Source organism: Eretmochelys imbricata, chromosome 1 (assembly GCF_965152235.1).
Source record: "Eretmochelys imbricata isolate rEreImb1 chromosome 1, rEreImb1.hap1, whole genome shotgun sequence".
Classification (NCBI taxonomy): domain Eukaryota; kingdom Metazoa; phylum Chordata; order Testudines; family Cheloniidae; genus Eretmochelys; species Eretmochelys imbricata.
In genome coordinates, this window is record NC_135572.1 from 163736663 (window position 1) to 163751426 (window position 14764).

General features: G+C 37.4%; 1 protein-coding gene across 2 annotated transcripts in view; it reads right to left on the minus strand.

Annotated features, from left to right (window-relative positions):
• Positions 1-5790: 5790 nt before the first annotated feature.
• DOP1B (DOP1 leucine zipper like protein B) overlaps positions 5791-14764 on the minus strand; it is a 94386-nt gene continuing 85412 nt past the window's right edge. For both annotated transcript variants that reach the window (XM_077818766.1, XM_077818757.1), the window contains exons 32-37: positions 14331-14459; positions 13796-13932; positions 13353-13408; positions 12766-12924; positions 10652-10781; positions 5791-7816 (exon numbers count right to left, since the gene is read on the minus strand). In XM_077818766.1, coding sequence (XP_077674892.1) covers positions 7559-7816; positions 10652-10781; positions 12766-12924; positions 13353-13408; positions 13796-13932; positions 14331-14459 — 869 coding nt within the window. In that variant the 3' untranslated portion in view covers positions 5791-7558. The remainder of the gene's footprint in view (positions 7817-10651; positions 10782-12765; positions 12925-13352; positions 13409-13795; positions 13933-14330; positions 14460-14764) is intronic.

The following is a 14764-nucleotide window of genomic DNA, read 5'->3' on the forward strand; positions in this document are numbered from 1 at the left end:
TCTACCCTAATGGAAAGAAAGAGAGAGACTTTAAAGCAACTGATGCAGTCAGTACACACTGGGAAACAAGGGGAAACAAAAGATGGGATATTCTGTGATGGAATTGAGTGAATTATTGGGGGAAAGTATTCTGGATATCGTTAAACAAATAAGGGATATCCGCTCAGGATTATCCTAGGGAGAAGTTTGTATAGAAGCCCAGAGAACCTTGGGAGAACAATGGAAAGATATTTTGGAACAGAGCCAAAAAGGAACTTGGCCCCAGACTCTTAACTGGGCATTGAGTTACTACTCTTATATTAATCAATCATTCCAGGATACCTGGAAGGTGCAAGTGCATACATGTACCATACGCCAGTGCACTCTTGTCCTTTCCGGTATAGCCAATGGAAAGGCACAGGAAGTGTATCCGGTAATATTTGCCAGCACCTGGGAAAATGAAACAGGGTACTATGAAATAGTACCAGAAGGAAATGGATTATGGTGGATATCTGGATTAGGAGGAAAGCAAATATTAGGAGCCCAATGGGAATGGGGTACCTTGGTTAAAGAAGGAAACTGGAATTTGGAATGGAAAGGAGGTAATCTCACCACGAATTTACAGTGGAAAAATGGTTGGTGGGAATTATATGAAACAAACACAGATAGATGTTGGCATCAAAATAAAAAAGGGTAATGTAACAATAAACAACCAAACCTGGTTCATGAACCAAGGGATGTGATGTACTTGTGGAAATATAACTTATTTCCAGTATGATCAATATCAATGGCACTGTCAGATGACTAAAAGCTTTATGACTCACCCTAGATTAACATGGCCAAATTTGAGGGAAATGGAGTGAAATGATACAGATTGGAATATGGAGATACAAACTAATAAAGGCACAATAGATAAAATAGAACGATCAATTAGACTGGTAATATCTGTAAAGGGTATGCTTGCTCAAAAGTATAAAATTGTTGAAAAAGCTGTAAGAAAAAATAAGATCTCAAATGTGTGCTTGGTACACTGTTGTATGTCAAGTAACAACATTGAATGGAGTTGAATGGGCAATGTCGTTTTGGATTTCTGGAACTGCCATATTGTATGTTTCTGTTGTGGATATCAGATGTGTAAGCACTATAAGAAAAAACAAGCTTTGCAGAAAACTTACAAGATAGAGTTGTTGGATTATGCTACTAATAATCTTAAAATAATCCTTTAAGTTTTATAGAAACCAGAAAAGGAGACATGATCTAACAGCGTTCAAATGGTGGGTATGATTGATGCAATATTACATCTTTGGTAATTGAATATCAAATGGGGGACTGTTGGGATGGTGCCAAATTGGTGTGACCATACTGAATGAATGGTGTGAGCATAACTTGACATGACTTAAACATGGCTGAATGGCTACAGAGGATCCTGGGAGCGGGTTCCCTTTAAGCAGAAGCAAATTTGATAAAGGACTGGCAAAGTCTGCATGTGTGATCGATATTGAACCTATTGGTCGGCAAATATGGGCCCATGCAAAAGTAAATATCACATGTATAAAATTCCAACATGGAGCACAGGTCGACCTGGTTATAGTGACCTTACAGCAAGGACACCACACAGAGAGCCAGAGTGAATGATTGATGAGTGAGTAAACGTGGGGTGATCTGCGTTCGGGACCACCACCACCCAGCCCCTTCTCAAATACTAATCTGGTAAAAATTAGTAACCACATGTCCACTGGGCATGCTTTTAAGACATGTGACTCCTTTGAGGAAAGAGTACAAGAATCAAGCAAAGTAGATTACCATGGTTGGGATTCCTTAATGGATGCTTGAAGAAGCAACGCTGCAAGACAAAGTAGCCAAAACTCTGCTCCATGGGCTCGAGTAGGACTGTGAACCAGAGGGGTCTCATGGCCACCAAGGCCTTGCCTCAAGGGAATCCAAGACAGACCAGAGGGCTGAGAAGAACAGAGCAGGAGGGAAGAAGCCATCTATAAAATTGGTAACCACCTTCTCTGTTTGCCAAGCAGGAAGGAACTGCATGAGGCTAGTGCAGGGCCTGTTTGTGTATGTTTGTGAGAGACTCGCTAAGAGGAATGCATAGCTCTTAATGTCTAACATTGGAGTTATATGCTTAATATAACCCTTTACTGCTTGTGTCATTCCTTCTCCATAAGATACTGTGTACTGAAGATAATTACTGTGGACCTTTTTCACTGATAGGACAGTAATCTGCTCTACCAGGAGCCAGAAAAGATCCATTTCAAGGGTAGTAGCACCCCCTGTTGTCAACACTCATGTATGCTGATATTATCCACTTAAAACAACATTCTTCATTAGCGTAAATCAGTTTTCACTCAAACATCTTACCCAATTGGAATTGATGACTTGCATGATGACTTTAGTATGCTGTAAAATTTCTTCATATGTATACAGCACCTATTATTCAGTAGAATTTTCCAAATATTCTGCAGCACAGCTGAACCCTAGCAACTTCGAGAGGACAATTGAAATTATTTGTTTCACAGTACTGCAAAGGTGTGCTAGGAAGGCAGAGAAAGAAAGGATAGAAATTTTAATACAGTGACTTTCAGTTCTGAGCAGTAGCAGAATCATTGAACTTAGTTTTAAAATCCAAAGATACAATAGACAAGGTGGGGAATAGAGCTTTTGGTGCTTACACCATACGGAGCAGTTGCTTAAGACAGACCCTGTCATACAGAGCTGTGCATTAGAGCTTGCTAAGTTGAAATGAAATTCTGAAGAGACTTTTGAGTCAAAGAAAATAAAATGATCTGTGAGGACAGCCTGTCAGAAATGAGTAGTAAGACAATTAAAGTTCCATTTGAAGAGGTATTTCAAAATAACATTTAATGTTAAAAGAATTACATTCAAAAAGATAACACTGAATACACTTAAGGCCTTTATTTCATACACCACGTTTCAACTTCTGCTGTTCTTTGGCAGTAATCACCTTTTTCTTCTGGAAAATTAAGCTTTAAGCCTATGTGACTTTGAAGTTGCAGTTTCTATAAAAACCAACTGAACTAGTGTTTCTGCTTTACCTCACTAATTTTGCAAAGAAAGTAACCTTACTGGACACATACTAAGCAAAAGTATTTTTTACTGTTCCTAACGTCAGGCTTTATGCTCAAGTTTCTTAGGGCTTGTCTACACCCAAGTTATATACTGCATTATCCATACCAATATGGCTAACGTGTATATAATCTCCCTAGTATGGCTGCATTCATCAGTCTAATCTACGCAGCACCAGATCAACACAGCATGGCAATACGCACTAGAAGATGTGATTTCTAAAGTGTACCAACATTTGGTGTACTAACTGACTCGTACAGACCCTGTTGGCACACACTAAAAGTTCTCTAAGTGCACGTTAACATAGTGCAACAGCACATTAGGGAACTTTTAGTGTGCACCAGCCGGGTCTACACAGTCCAGTTAGCATGCAACACATTAGTGCGCTCAAGAAGTCACACACCTAGTGCATATTGCTGCACCACGTAGGCAAGCCCTTAGAGTGCTTTAAATGGATACAACTATTCCCATACAAAAAGAGGAATAAGTTATGCTGGTATAAAAGTGTTTATCTGCGTCCACACTAATGTGGTTGTACTGGTATAACTATTTCAGTAAAAAAACCAACACCACCCATAACCAAACTAGCACATAGACGACCAATGAGACGGTCTGTATCCCTCTGTTCACCCCCTTTTACAAAACTATAATGGATTTTGTACAAAGTATGCCTTGTGAGGTATCATTTGAAAACTCACAATGTGCTGATCATTATTGTCCTGGTACAATGTGTGTGGCAGCATTGTATGTAAAGTTAAGATTCCTCTGTATAACAGTACTGAGACATATTTCATGTTTAGAAAAGCAGGCACCAACAGGTTCCTCGGAGACAAAAGACAAACTGTCTCTGCCTCAGCCAGGTGTCAGTGAAGTCAAATGGACTATCACCTGGTTAAGCAGCCAAAGAAAGGGTGTGAGTAAAAAATTTACATCTTGGCAACAAAACAGCTGGAGGTTCCCATCTCCCCAGACTTCTTGTCTCCTAAACCCTAGCTAGAGATAATTTTCAAAGAAATAGAGCTGTAAGAATGGGAAACAGAGGCCCCCAAATCTCTCTCCCTTCATGTCTACTCTCAACATCAACAGCACCTGAAGGACAAGGAAATTAACACTGAACTGAGGGAAAGATCCTGGCTGAAAGGATTTCAGCCATAAGACTGCTAAAGCATGTGGTGAGAGAAACCTTTGCTTGTATTTACTTAGCTTGTTAAGTTAGGTATTAGTTTGCATTTTGCCGTTATTTCTTTGTAACCAATTCTGACTTTTATGCCGCATTACTTGTAATCTCTTAAAATATCTTTCTGTAGTTAATAAACTTGTTTTATTGTTTTATCTAAACCAGTGTGTTTGGATTGAAGTGTTTGGGAAACTCCATTGGTTATAACAAGATTTGCACATATCTTCTATTAACAAAATGATGGACTTTATATGAGCTTGCATCGTCCAGGAGACTGCTGGGCATTACAAGACGCACATTTCTGAGGGAAAGTCTGGGACTGAGAGTTTACTGCTGTTGTCTGCAGCATAATTCACGGGTGGCTGACTATAGCACTCATACAGTATAGCTGGGACTGATTTACTTGCTGGAGGCTGTGTGGGCAGACCAGGAGTGGTGGCTCTCACAGCAAAGCAGTGTAAAAGGTACCCCAGGTTGAAGGGGACATAGCTGTTCATCAGTCCAGATTGTCTGGGTAAATGTCACAACCAGGCCTTAGTCACTTAAAAATATAAACATGTTTTCTTCTTAAAAGTCAGCTGACGCTGTAGTGCAATTAAATCATTCTACAACTATGGGTCAGTGGCCCCCAGACACTTCTCTAGAGGTCCTTAAGGACCATGAAAACAAGCAGAATGCCATATGGAAGTTGGGGGGATTTAGAGCTAAGTGATACTCAAGGGGACCTTGTCTTTACAAAGTGGCCTGCAAAAATCAAGTACGAGAGAGAACCTGTGGTGGAGTGGTTAATGCTATTTGGCTGCTATGTGGGGAAACGTGTTTGAAAGTGACAGAACTCTAGTACTTGTGACAGCTGAAGCTTGGGGAGTCAAAGGTGATACCCCCTGTCTCACGGGATGTGGAAAGGAGAGCAACAGAAAGATGAAAAACCCAGGGAGACCGGTCCACCACATAAGTAATGCTGGTACTGTAAGTGCAAAAGGAATCTGTTCAGGCAGCTGTTTAGATCTACAACTGAACTGTGGACCTAGAATGAAAGATTTGGTGGTGAACCACCCCGGACAGCCCTCTTGACATAAGCACTTCATCTGGGTTAGGCAGGAGGTGAATCCCTCACTGAAAACAAAGGGTGCCTCTCGTCACAAAAATTAGTTTACAAATAAAACCATCAAAATACCCTGAGTGTAGCCTGATTTGCCGATTACACTGAATGAAAAAATTCTAGAAGTAACATACGTACTTAACTTTAACAAATGTTCTGCTTCAGTTTGATAGTGATTTATGATTGAGAAGAGATACTACATCTTTGTACCCGTGATTAGGCCAACAGCTTTCACAGATCTTATTTGTCAATAAGTTACATTCGGAAAGAAGTCTGATAATTCACATTCATAATGAGTAAACAATACTACCCTTAATTTTATTTTTACTAGTGACTTAATTGTACCAACGTTTACAAATTATTAAAGTTCAACATAGGACTATAAGTAAATAATTATTCATTAGTCAATGGTATAGCACAATTACAGCAAAGCATGTTTTGTACGTTTCACCATTTTATTTTGTATCAAAACAGATGAAAAACCTATGTTTATCTGGAGGCCAACAAGAATTGCAGAGTAGCCTCCCGTGTTTCTCTATAAATCTTGAAAAAAAAAAAAATCTGTCTGCACCGTCCAATGCCTTTACTGTTTACGGAGACTTTTTTAAATAGGATAGTGTGTTTGAAATCAAAAGTCTTGGCATGTCTAGCTTGGCATTGAGGGTTCCAATTACCACTAGTAGCAGTGGCCAACTGCTCAACAATATTGCACAAAAACAAGTCTTTAGAGATGACGGTACTAAAACAGAACAAGTAAAGCTCTTCTCCCTGACAAACATGAAAAATGTAAAAAGCCCCCAAATAATTCAACCTACACAATTTATTATCTTATCTGTTGATCTTAATGATTTTATACTTCATTGGATTAATAGGCAGTTTGAAAATTCAGCAACATTTGCTTTCTCAATTAAAAAAACCCAAAAACTTGTAATCCTTCTCCTGCAGGTAACTGCCAGAATGCTCACCATGAGGCCACGATCAAACACATGGCATCCTAGGCAGTTAAGACACATAGCCTTACTGTGTGGAGGGAGAATAAGCCAGTCAATCCCTTTCCTCTAAATCCATCAGAAGTGCTTTGCCACCAGAATTCAGAGGTTGCTCCTGAGCCTTTCAGTCACAGCCCCATGAACTGTCTCCTCCTATCTTTTGTGCCACCTAAAGCAGCAAAGACATTTACCTGTACAAAAAGTCTTTAAAAACTGTAAAAGGTTTTGCTTTTGATCACCTCTGAAAGAAGTCTCTATGAAGGACATAATGCACATACATTTCAAGATGTGTAAGTTTCTTATATACAATCGTTTACATTTTTACAGGACTACCTTACTTAAATTGCCATTCAAAAGCTGTAAAGTGATTTTAGACTCTGAAAGAACAATTCCTGAACAAAGTTTTCATTTTAGGAAAGTGACCATTTTTGAATTATGGGAATAATTTAATTCAGCGATATAAATTGCAATTAATGTTACTGAATAGGTCTGTCTTCTAAATTAAATAATCACTGATCTTACAGAATATATTACTATAATACAGATTTGAGATTACAAATGCAGTACATCTGCACATTACTTACATCATCTTAAAGCTGATAAAATACACCTGTTGGTAATTTAATTTACTTCTGTAGAAGTTTAGTAGATAAATATGTTTGGGCAATTGTTAAAGAAAGAGCACCATAATCAAAATTTAAACAGCTTCTGGAAAGTATTTATATATGCAAGCTGACTGTACACGGACGTGCAATTTTTGGAAAGTTACATTAGTTTCTTTTTACCTTTAGAAGAAAGGTTCTCAGAGTCAGATTAAAATATCTTCCTAATTTGTTAGATAAATAGTAAATTTGTCGCTTTCCTTCATTAGTCAAAATATTTCTACTTTAATTTCAAAAAGTTTTCTTCAATCCTATTCATGTTTCTATTGTGAAGAAGACTATAATGATAGCTTATCACTGGTACTAAATTATGTTACCTTTCTTTTCCACAGAAGCTGAGCAAAAATCCTCACAGTTCAACACAAAGCAAGAAACAAGATACAGGGAGGTGTACTTTATACCAGTACAAAAAAAAGATGAACTGCAGTTTCAAAACTGGGAGTGTGTGGCAGAAAACACAAAATAAAAAATCAGAAACAAATCTCTTTGACAATGAGGTTGTAGCTTGGTTTCACTATTTATACCAACATAAATCAATTCTCCTGTAATTGCCTTAACTTTCCAGATTTTCCAAAAAGTCACATTCAACACTTTCTTCTAGTTGTTTCAAGATCCTTGTGCTGTTGCCAACAGGATATTCCACTGACAGAGATGCTGAACTCTGTGCATTTTGAGACCTGTTACCTTGTGCTTTGAAAGCACAGCTCAGGGTCCTGAAGAAGGGCATTAACTGTGTGATGCTGGATATAGAACGAAGGTTCAAAAGAGGATATTCACATTTCTCTGAAGTTCTCTCATTAGTGTTTGTTTCCTGCAAACAAGCATACAAACCAGAAGATTCACTGAGTATTATGCAGAAAGCTAGTTTATTCTTCTATGACATAACTTGGTTGAAATTTGCACTAGATACTATTTGTCAATCAATGTGAGATCTGCAGCCTGCTACACCAGGCATTTCTTGCATCACAAGAGGATTTGTACAGCTGTTGCCTTAAAATGGAGTTTTACTTTAAAAAGTGAGTTTCTATCAATGGTATGTGGTTCTATATTCTCTCTCCCCCACAAGTAATCCCTGTTGGTCACCTGCTTAGGAACGGTCAGTGAGTGCTGTTCTGTAGACATATTAGCAATAGATCTTGAAAAAGAACCCAAAGGACTGGGTAGCAGCTTTACATCTTTACTTCTGGGAAGGTGTTGCATACATACTGGAAGGCAGGCATGGAGTAGTATGGGAGAAAGTGACAAGTGGATAATGGAGGTTAGAATAATTAACTGTGTGTGAGATGCCCTGCCACAATAAGGTTCTGTGTATGTAATAAGATTCTGAAGTCCAATTCTACCCTATTTATTCCTCACAACTCTGTTGACTTCAAGGGGGTTGCACAGGTGTAAATTAGGGCTGAATCTGATTTAGCACTTCAAACTTTGATACTGACTCTGTTGATGCACACGCAGAAAGAAAATATAGCTCGTTCACTGAGCTGCACTGCTTGTGCTGTAATAGCAGAATTAGTAAAAACATTGACAGGTTTCAGAGGAGCAGCCGTGTTAGTCTGTATCCGCAAAAAGCAAAGGAGGACTTGTGGCACCTTAGAGACTAACCAATTTATCTGAGCATAAGCTTTCGTGAGCTACAGCTCACTTCATCCGACAAAGTGAGCTGTAGCTCACGAAAGCTCATGCTCAGATAAATTGGTTAGTCTCTAAGGTGCCACAAGTCCTCCTTCTCTTAGTAAAACATTGTGACGCTAAGACAAGCACATATTCCTCTGAATAAACACAGGAAGCAGATCTGAAGTTAGAAGATGCATTTCTAAAAAAGTCACTTTTCTGAGTAGAGCCACACAATAAATTTTCTTTTGTGAACAACACGGAGTCCTTTGAGTGCGCACATGCAATTTTAAATCATACTTCCTAGCCACAATCTGCTTTGTCTTCCTTTATAACCCTCCCCATTTTGCGAGGCTATGTTGCAGTATCTAAAGTGATAAATTAGTTTAGTTTAAAATACACATATGATAACTGTGTATTTGAGGCTATATTCTAGTCTCATTTGAGATGGTCATTTTTTAATATATTTGAAAGATTTCCTGTATTAAAAGAATTCCAATTTTTCTTAAGTTATCAATTCACAGTGCAAGATATACATGGAGATCCCATCCTTCAATATCCAACCAGAAGACCTAAATAGCTGCAGTATCTATTATGCCCAGGAGTGAAATGAGCAGGGTTGCAGTAGTTTAGCAAGTTGGTACTTTCCCCTGGAATTCATTCCATACTCCAGAATTTCAACTTCCATGAAAATATTAGCCCTTATGCTTGCAAAGCTAGATCAGCTTGCAAATGAGACTGGATGGAAAGTGATGGCAGTGTATGCATGATTCTACAGACAACCAGAAACAATAGCCCTGAGAATCATGAACACCCCCATTCATCTTAATGGGATTTTTGATGCTGAAGCCTAAAAATTTAAAATACCAATATTCTTATCAACTACTTCATTTTTGATCAAAGCATGTAAGATCATAATATTGTTAGTAAATGTTAATCTTTTATTATTCTTTGGAATATTAAAATCATGATTCTTTGGCTAAACTTCCCAGAAACATTTCTGTATTAGCCAAAGAGCTGTCTAAACTCTCATGCTAAAGAGTGCTTTGTTTTAGACTAATGAATGTCTGTAAATCAATAGTAGCACTGTATTTAATTATCCGCTCTGCTTTTTACCCTGATCTTGCTAACCTAGTACAGATGCCCAGGAAGGACTTCTAATAATTAACAAAGGATGCTTATAAATGCGCACTGTAATCAAGAAGATATTAGTAATAGACAAGCTGCACAAGGAACATTTGTTATAACAGATGTGTTCTACAATCAATGTAACAGCAAGCCACTGAGTAACGTATTGATTAATGTCTAAATGATTAAGAGCTAATTATGGTTACAAATGGTTACAAATGGTCTCAGTAGTAATAAATTAGTTATAGATGTAATTTACTTTTTGATTAGGTAAGTTCAGAATATTCAAAATAACACATGAGAAAGGATATTTCAGCAGGGCTAGCCCTGGAAAAGAAAAATTTTGAAGGATTTTCTTTGATCTAAACCAGAATACAAGGGATGAATCTGGGGGACTGAGTTAGAAGTGAAATGAGCTGCCAAACTTCTCCAGTCACAGACTGATATGTATGTTTTCATTTCTGTATAGTGTTGTATTAAGTAAGACAAATCAATCAGTACTTAAATAAAACTTCAACTGAGTTGTTATTTGACATCAAATCTTATTAAATCTGAACAAGTAACACTATGAAGACATGCCAAATCTCCTGTGATTAGTTTCTCATTTTGGGGTCATGAATGGAGGGAGTTTCCAGTCTGACCCTGGTCAGAAGATATTACCTGCATAACTGGTAGATGTGTCTGTAGTGAATCACCTGAAATAAATGGCTATCTGGAATCCTCCAGGTAAATGTAATATAATAGGAATATTGTCAAGATAGATCAATTTTAAAGCCAAAGAGCCTTTTAATATGGAAACTGAAATCTACCGCCCAGCTGACTTTTCTGAATGAATAAAAATGGTTCCTTAAAGTTATCAGATTTAATGTTAATAGAAAATATGTATCTAATGAAGCATTATCTTTACCCCATATTTCATCTTTAACGAGTCCATGATTCTAATGATATGTGGTTTACATTCCTGGTGATTTTCCATTAGATGAGAGGTCATGGTACAAGCCTCTGTGTCCACTTCTGGAACAAAGGCCCATCTGTACCTGAAACAAATGAATTGTACAAGTCAGAAATCATTCATGAGAGTCCCTTCCCTAGAAATAAATAAAAAATGCTGAAAATTACAACACTAAGCTTTCTTATCCCACTGTTTTAATAGCTGTGCTGACCATGTTCTGTTATAAGAGCTGTATTTTGTGGTCGGTCTGTTTAAGTATTGAAAGGATAGATAAGAGTGAAAATGAAACAGACCCTTGCTCTTTCCCAACAATTCTCTCAGTGTTGGAAACAGCAAAATCTTCTCCAAGTCTGATATCTAAATAATTGTCAGATATCCAGCAGGTTATGTCCATATGGGACACTGTCGGATTAAAATATAATTATGCAAACCACTGTCAGATAATTGCAACGAATCTTGTACAAAGTGTAACGTATGGCCAGAAAGGGTTAAGCAGCTTGCAGGCTAACTAACCCAGAGCCAGCCTGTAGAGACATGTTAGAAATGGTAATTAAGGCCATTCAATGCTAGATATGTTTGCATTTCAAAGTTCTAGCCTACATTGTTAAAACTTCAAAATGATTTAATAATTTTATTAAGATGATGTTGAAGTAAAAAGAAAACGGTACAGAGTTTAAGCATAGAAGTTTCTGGTTATCAGGGAATAAGGTACAGATTATCAAGGGGTACGAAATTTGGTTTAGGAACGGATACGTAAGGAATACGTAATCTGCAATCTCCCCGATTGGGGGTAAAAGTTTAATGGGTCAAAGTACAGACATTGAGATATGGGGGTATGTTGTTCATATAATGGCTACGTTCAGGTGTGGAGTATAATGAGTGGATACGATGATGAGGATGGATTTACCCTCATTTGGTGGGATTTAATGTTCGGTGAGACGAATTGTATGTTTACTTATAGATACTAGCCATGTAAACAAACAGTTCTTGTCTTTCACTATAGCTATTGATTCAGAGATCAAAAGGGAATATTAACATTTAGATGAATCTTGGGTGAAATAATGTCACTGTCTATATGTCTCTTTGAAGTTTGTGATAGATTGCTTAATAGATAAATTATTTTATGTTAATCTATGTAGATAATTACCAGCAATGCTTAGGAAATAGACCTACTTCAAAGTCGCCCTGATTGCCCATTGTTTACCCAGGACTGTATGGTCAAGTGGATGTGAGCACACTGTATAAAAGACCTTTGGGTCATGATCCTGTCATCTCAGATCTGCTTGAGGTTTCATGCAGGGAAGCCTACGCCATAAGGATTGAGATCCCAGTCCTAAGATGGAACACTCTGAATATAATATTGGACTTTAACCTATGAACTAAATTCTAAAAACGCTTTGCAACTACAAAGCTCACCATCTCTGCTATGAATCTGAACCTAAAGAACTGAACTCCTGCCTGTATGTATATTGATCTTTTAACCACACTATCTCTCTCCTTTAATAAATTTTAGTTTAGTTAATAAGAATTGGCTGTAAGCGTGTGCTTGGGTCTGATCTGGAATATTCATTAACCTGGGAGGTAATGTGTCCAATCCTTTGGAATTGGAAGAACTTTTTTATATGATGAATACGATTTTCATTAATCCTCATCATATCTGACTTGGGTACCTGGATGGAGGCCTGAGGCTGGGTTACTTTAAGGGAACTGTGGTGTTGGCTTCTGGGCAACCAGTGAGGTAATAAAGAAGCTGTTTTGTGCTGGCCTGGTAAATCTAAGTATTGGAATATCCACCAGCTCAGGGGATTGTCCGCCCCATTCTTTGCACTTCACCCTATTGAGTGACCTCAGCTGGCTCCCCTGGGAATCCAGTCACACCATACCTATATAAAAACTTGTGGATGAGGAAAAGATTGATGAGAGACACACACGTTTTATTAACTATGGAGGAGAAAATAAGAGTCTTAAGAGTACATTTACATATTTTTAAATGGTGCACAAATAGTATGTTACCTACAGTACTATATACTGTATAGCTATAAATTAAAAAAAGTAACTTGAGGACTTACATTTGAAATAACTGCATCTTGTCAGGTGGAAAAGAAAGTGCTGTGTCCAGGAACTTACAAGCTGATAAATACAAGGACAGCTCATTCTGTTGTATGTCTGAAAGTAAGGGGCCACTGCCATCAACTGAAGTTTTCTGTCTGCTTACTTTGCTGTTGCTCCTGTGTGATTAACCAGGAAGGAAAGCACTATTAAAAAAACCCCACTAAATATTTTCCATCTGCCAAAGGATTACAGTCATCTATAAGGGTTCATTTGTACTATTTTATCCTCAGACATTTATTAAAAAAACAACTACATGGTAAAATAGTCAAAAACTGATTAATCTCTTCACCCATTTTTTCCTGTAAGTAGCCCATTTCTAAAACATAATTGCCACATCAGCTGCCCAATGACAACATTTACTGTATGTCAATGCCAGACTTCAATATGCAACATTGCTTGCAAGCTGCAAATGCTATTGTGATTTTCAGAAATCCCAGCCAGAAAGCAACCACAACTCCTCGTACAAGATTCTGAGCCAGGTTTAAGTTTCTTGGACATGTTTTGTTAATTTGTTTCTGTTTTTTGGGAGATAAACAGTTCTTACTTTGATGGTTCATCCTCCTCAGCTAAGTCTTCTTCCAGCTGTATAAACGTCTGAATCTTAACCAAAAATAAAAAAAATAAAAGGCATATTTTTCTTTTGGAAAGTTGTAAACTGTTAAAGTGTATACACAACTCAATCATGGAAAAGACTGCTTCATAAGAGATTAGGAAACGCAGGATAAGTTTTATTTTAACTTTGTCATTTATAAAACACCATCAGCCTATCACAAGAATTAGTTCTTTGAACAACAAAATTTATAAATGAAAAGTAAAATATATTTTCAAACCACAACAGTACCCCCAAATTATCTAATTGAAAATGAAGATGTAAAATCATAAACCAGTTGCACAAGATGGAGTGTGTTTGGAAGGAAGGGAAAGGTGGGTATGGAAAGCAAATGGAATATTTTCTACATTGGTAAACGTAAAGGCATTATTGCTTACCAATTCAGTCACCATGATTGGCCACAGTGAGGTTAGATGCTGAGGAGAAATTCTTAGCAACAGAACTCTGAAAAAGAGAAACATCTGGGCAGCAACTATAGAAGTCTGTCCAACACGGAGGTTCTCAGTCAGTCGTTCTGAAACACATTTTCAAAAAAAAGTTATAATTTTTCCATGTACATAAAACTAGTTTTGGTAAATTAGAAATGCAGGGAAAAAAATGTCGTTTGCTTTGATTATGTCATCCAGTTTTGATTGGCCGTTTTTTTCACTCCATCAAAGAAATTGTCAGTTTTTCTAACCATTTTCTCAACACACGACAATGATTTGGAGATAGATTAACTTTTGTTTGGGTTTTTTTTTGTCAAAAACTAACTATGTTAGAGATCAGAGATTTTAAAGGTTTCTTCCCTCCGCCCCCGAACCTAGTAAACATTCAGAGGTGGTAGGGAAATAGGTAATACAACAAAAATACGTAACCTATAAGAAGACTGTATCTATGGAAACAAGGCACATTTAAAACATATACTCTTACCTTGTATTAATGGAAGGTAAAGGTGATACTGATCGATTTCTCCACTAAAGACAGCAAAAGCCTGACGCTTTAACAACATTGCTTTTTGCTCAAAACTTGGAAACATTTTTAAAGAACTGCTCTGCATACCTACAAAAAAGACCATATGTACACAGTTTAAGAGATACATCTTTACTTCAAAAACACAAGTTATTTTTAGGGCTATCAAGCAATTAAAAAAATGAATCATGATTAACTGCGAGATTAAAAGAATTAATTGTGATTAATCACAGTTTTAATCGCACTGTTAAACAATATTAGAATACCATATATTGAAATATTTTTAGGGGGTTTCTATATTTTCAAATATAGGGTCAAGGTAGGGGCTCTGGGCTTCAGCCCCCCTGAGGGCATGGGGTTTCAGCCCCTCTCAGGGTACAGGGTAGGGCTGCAGA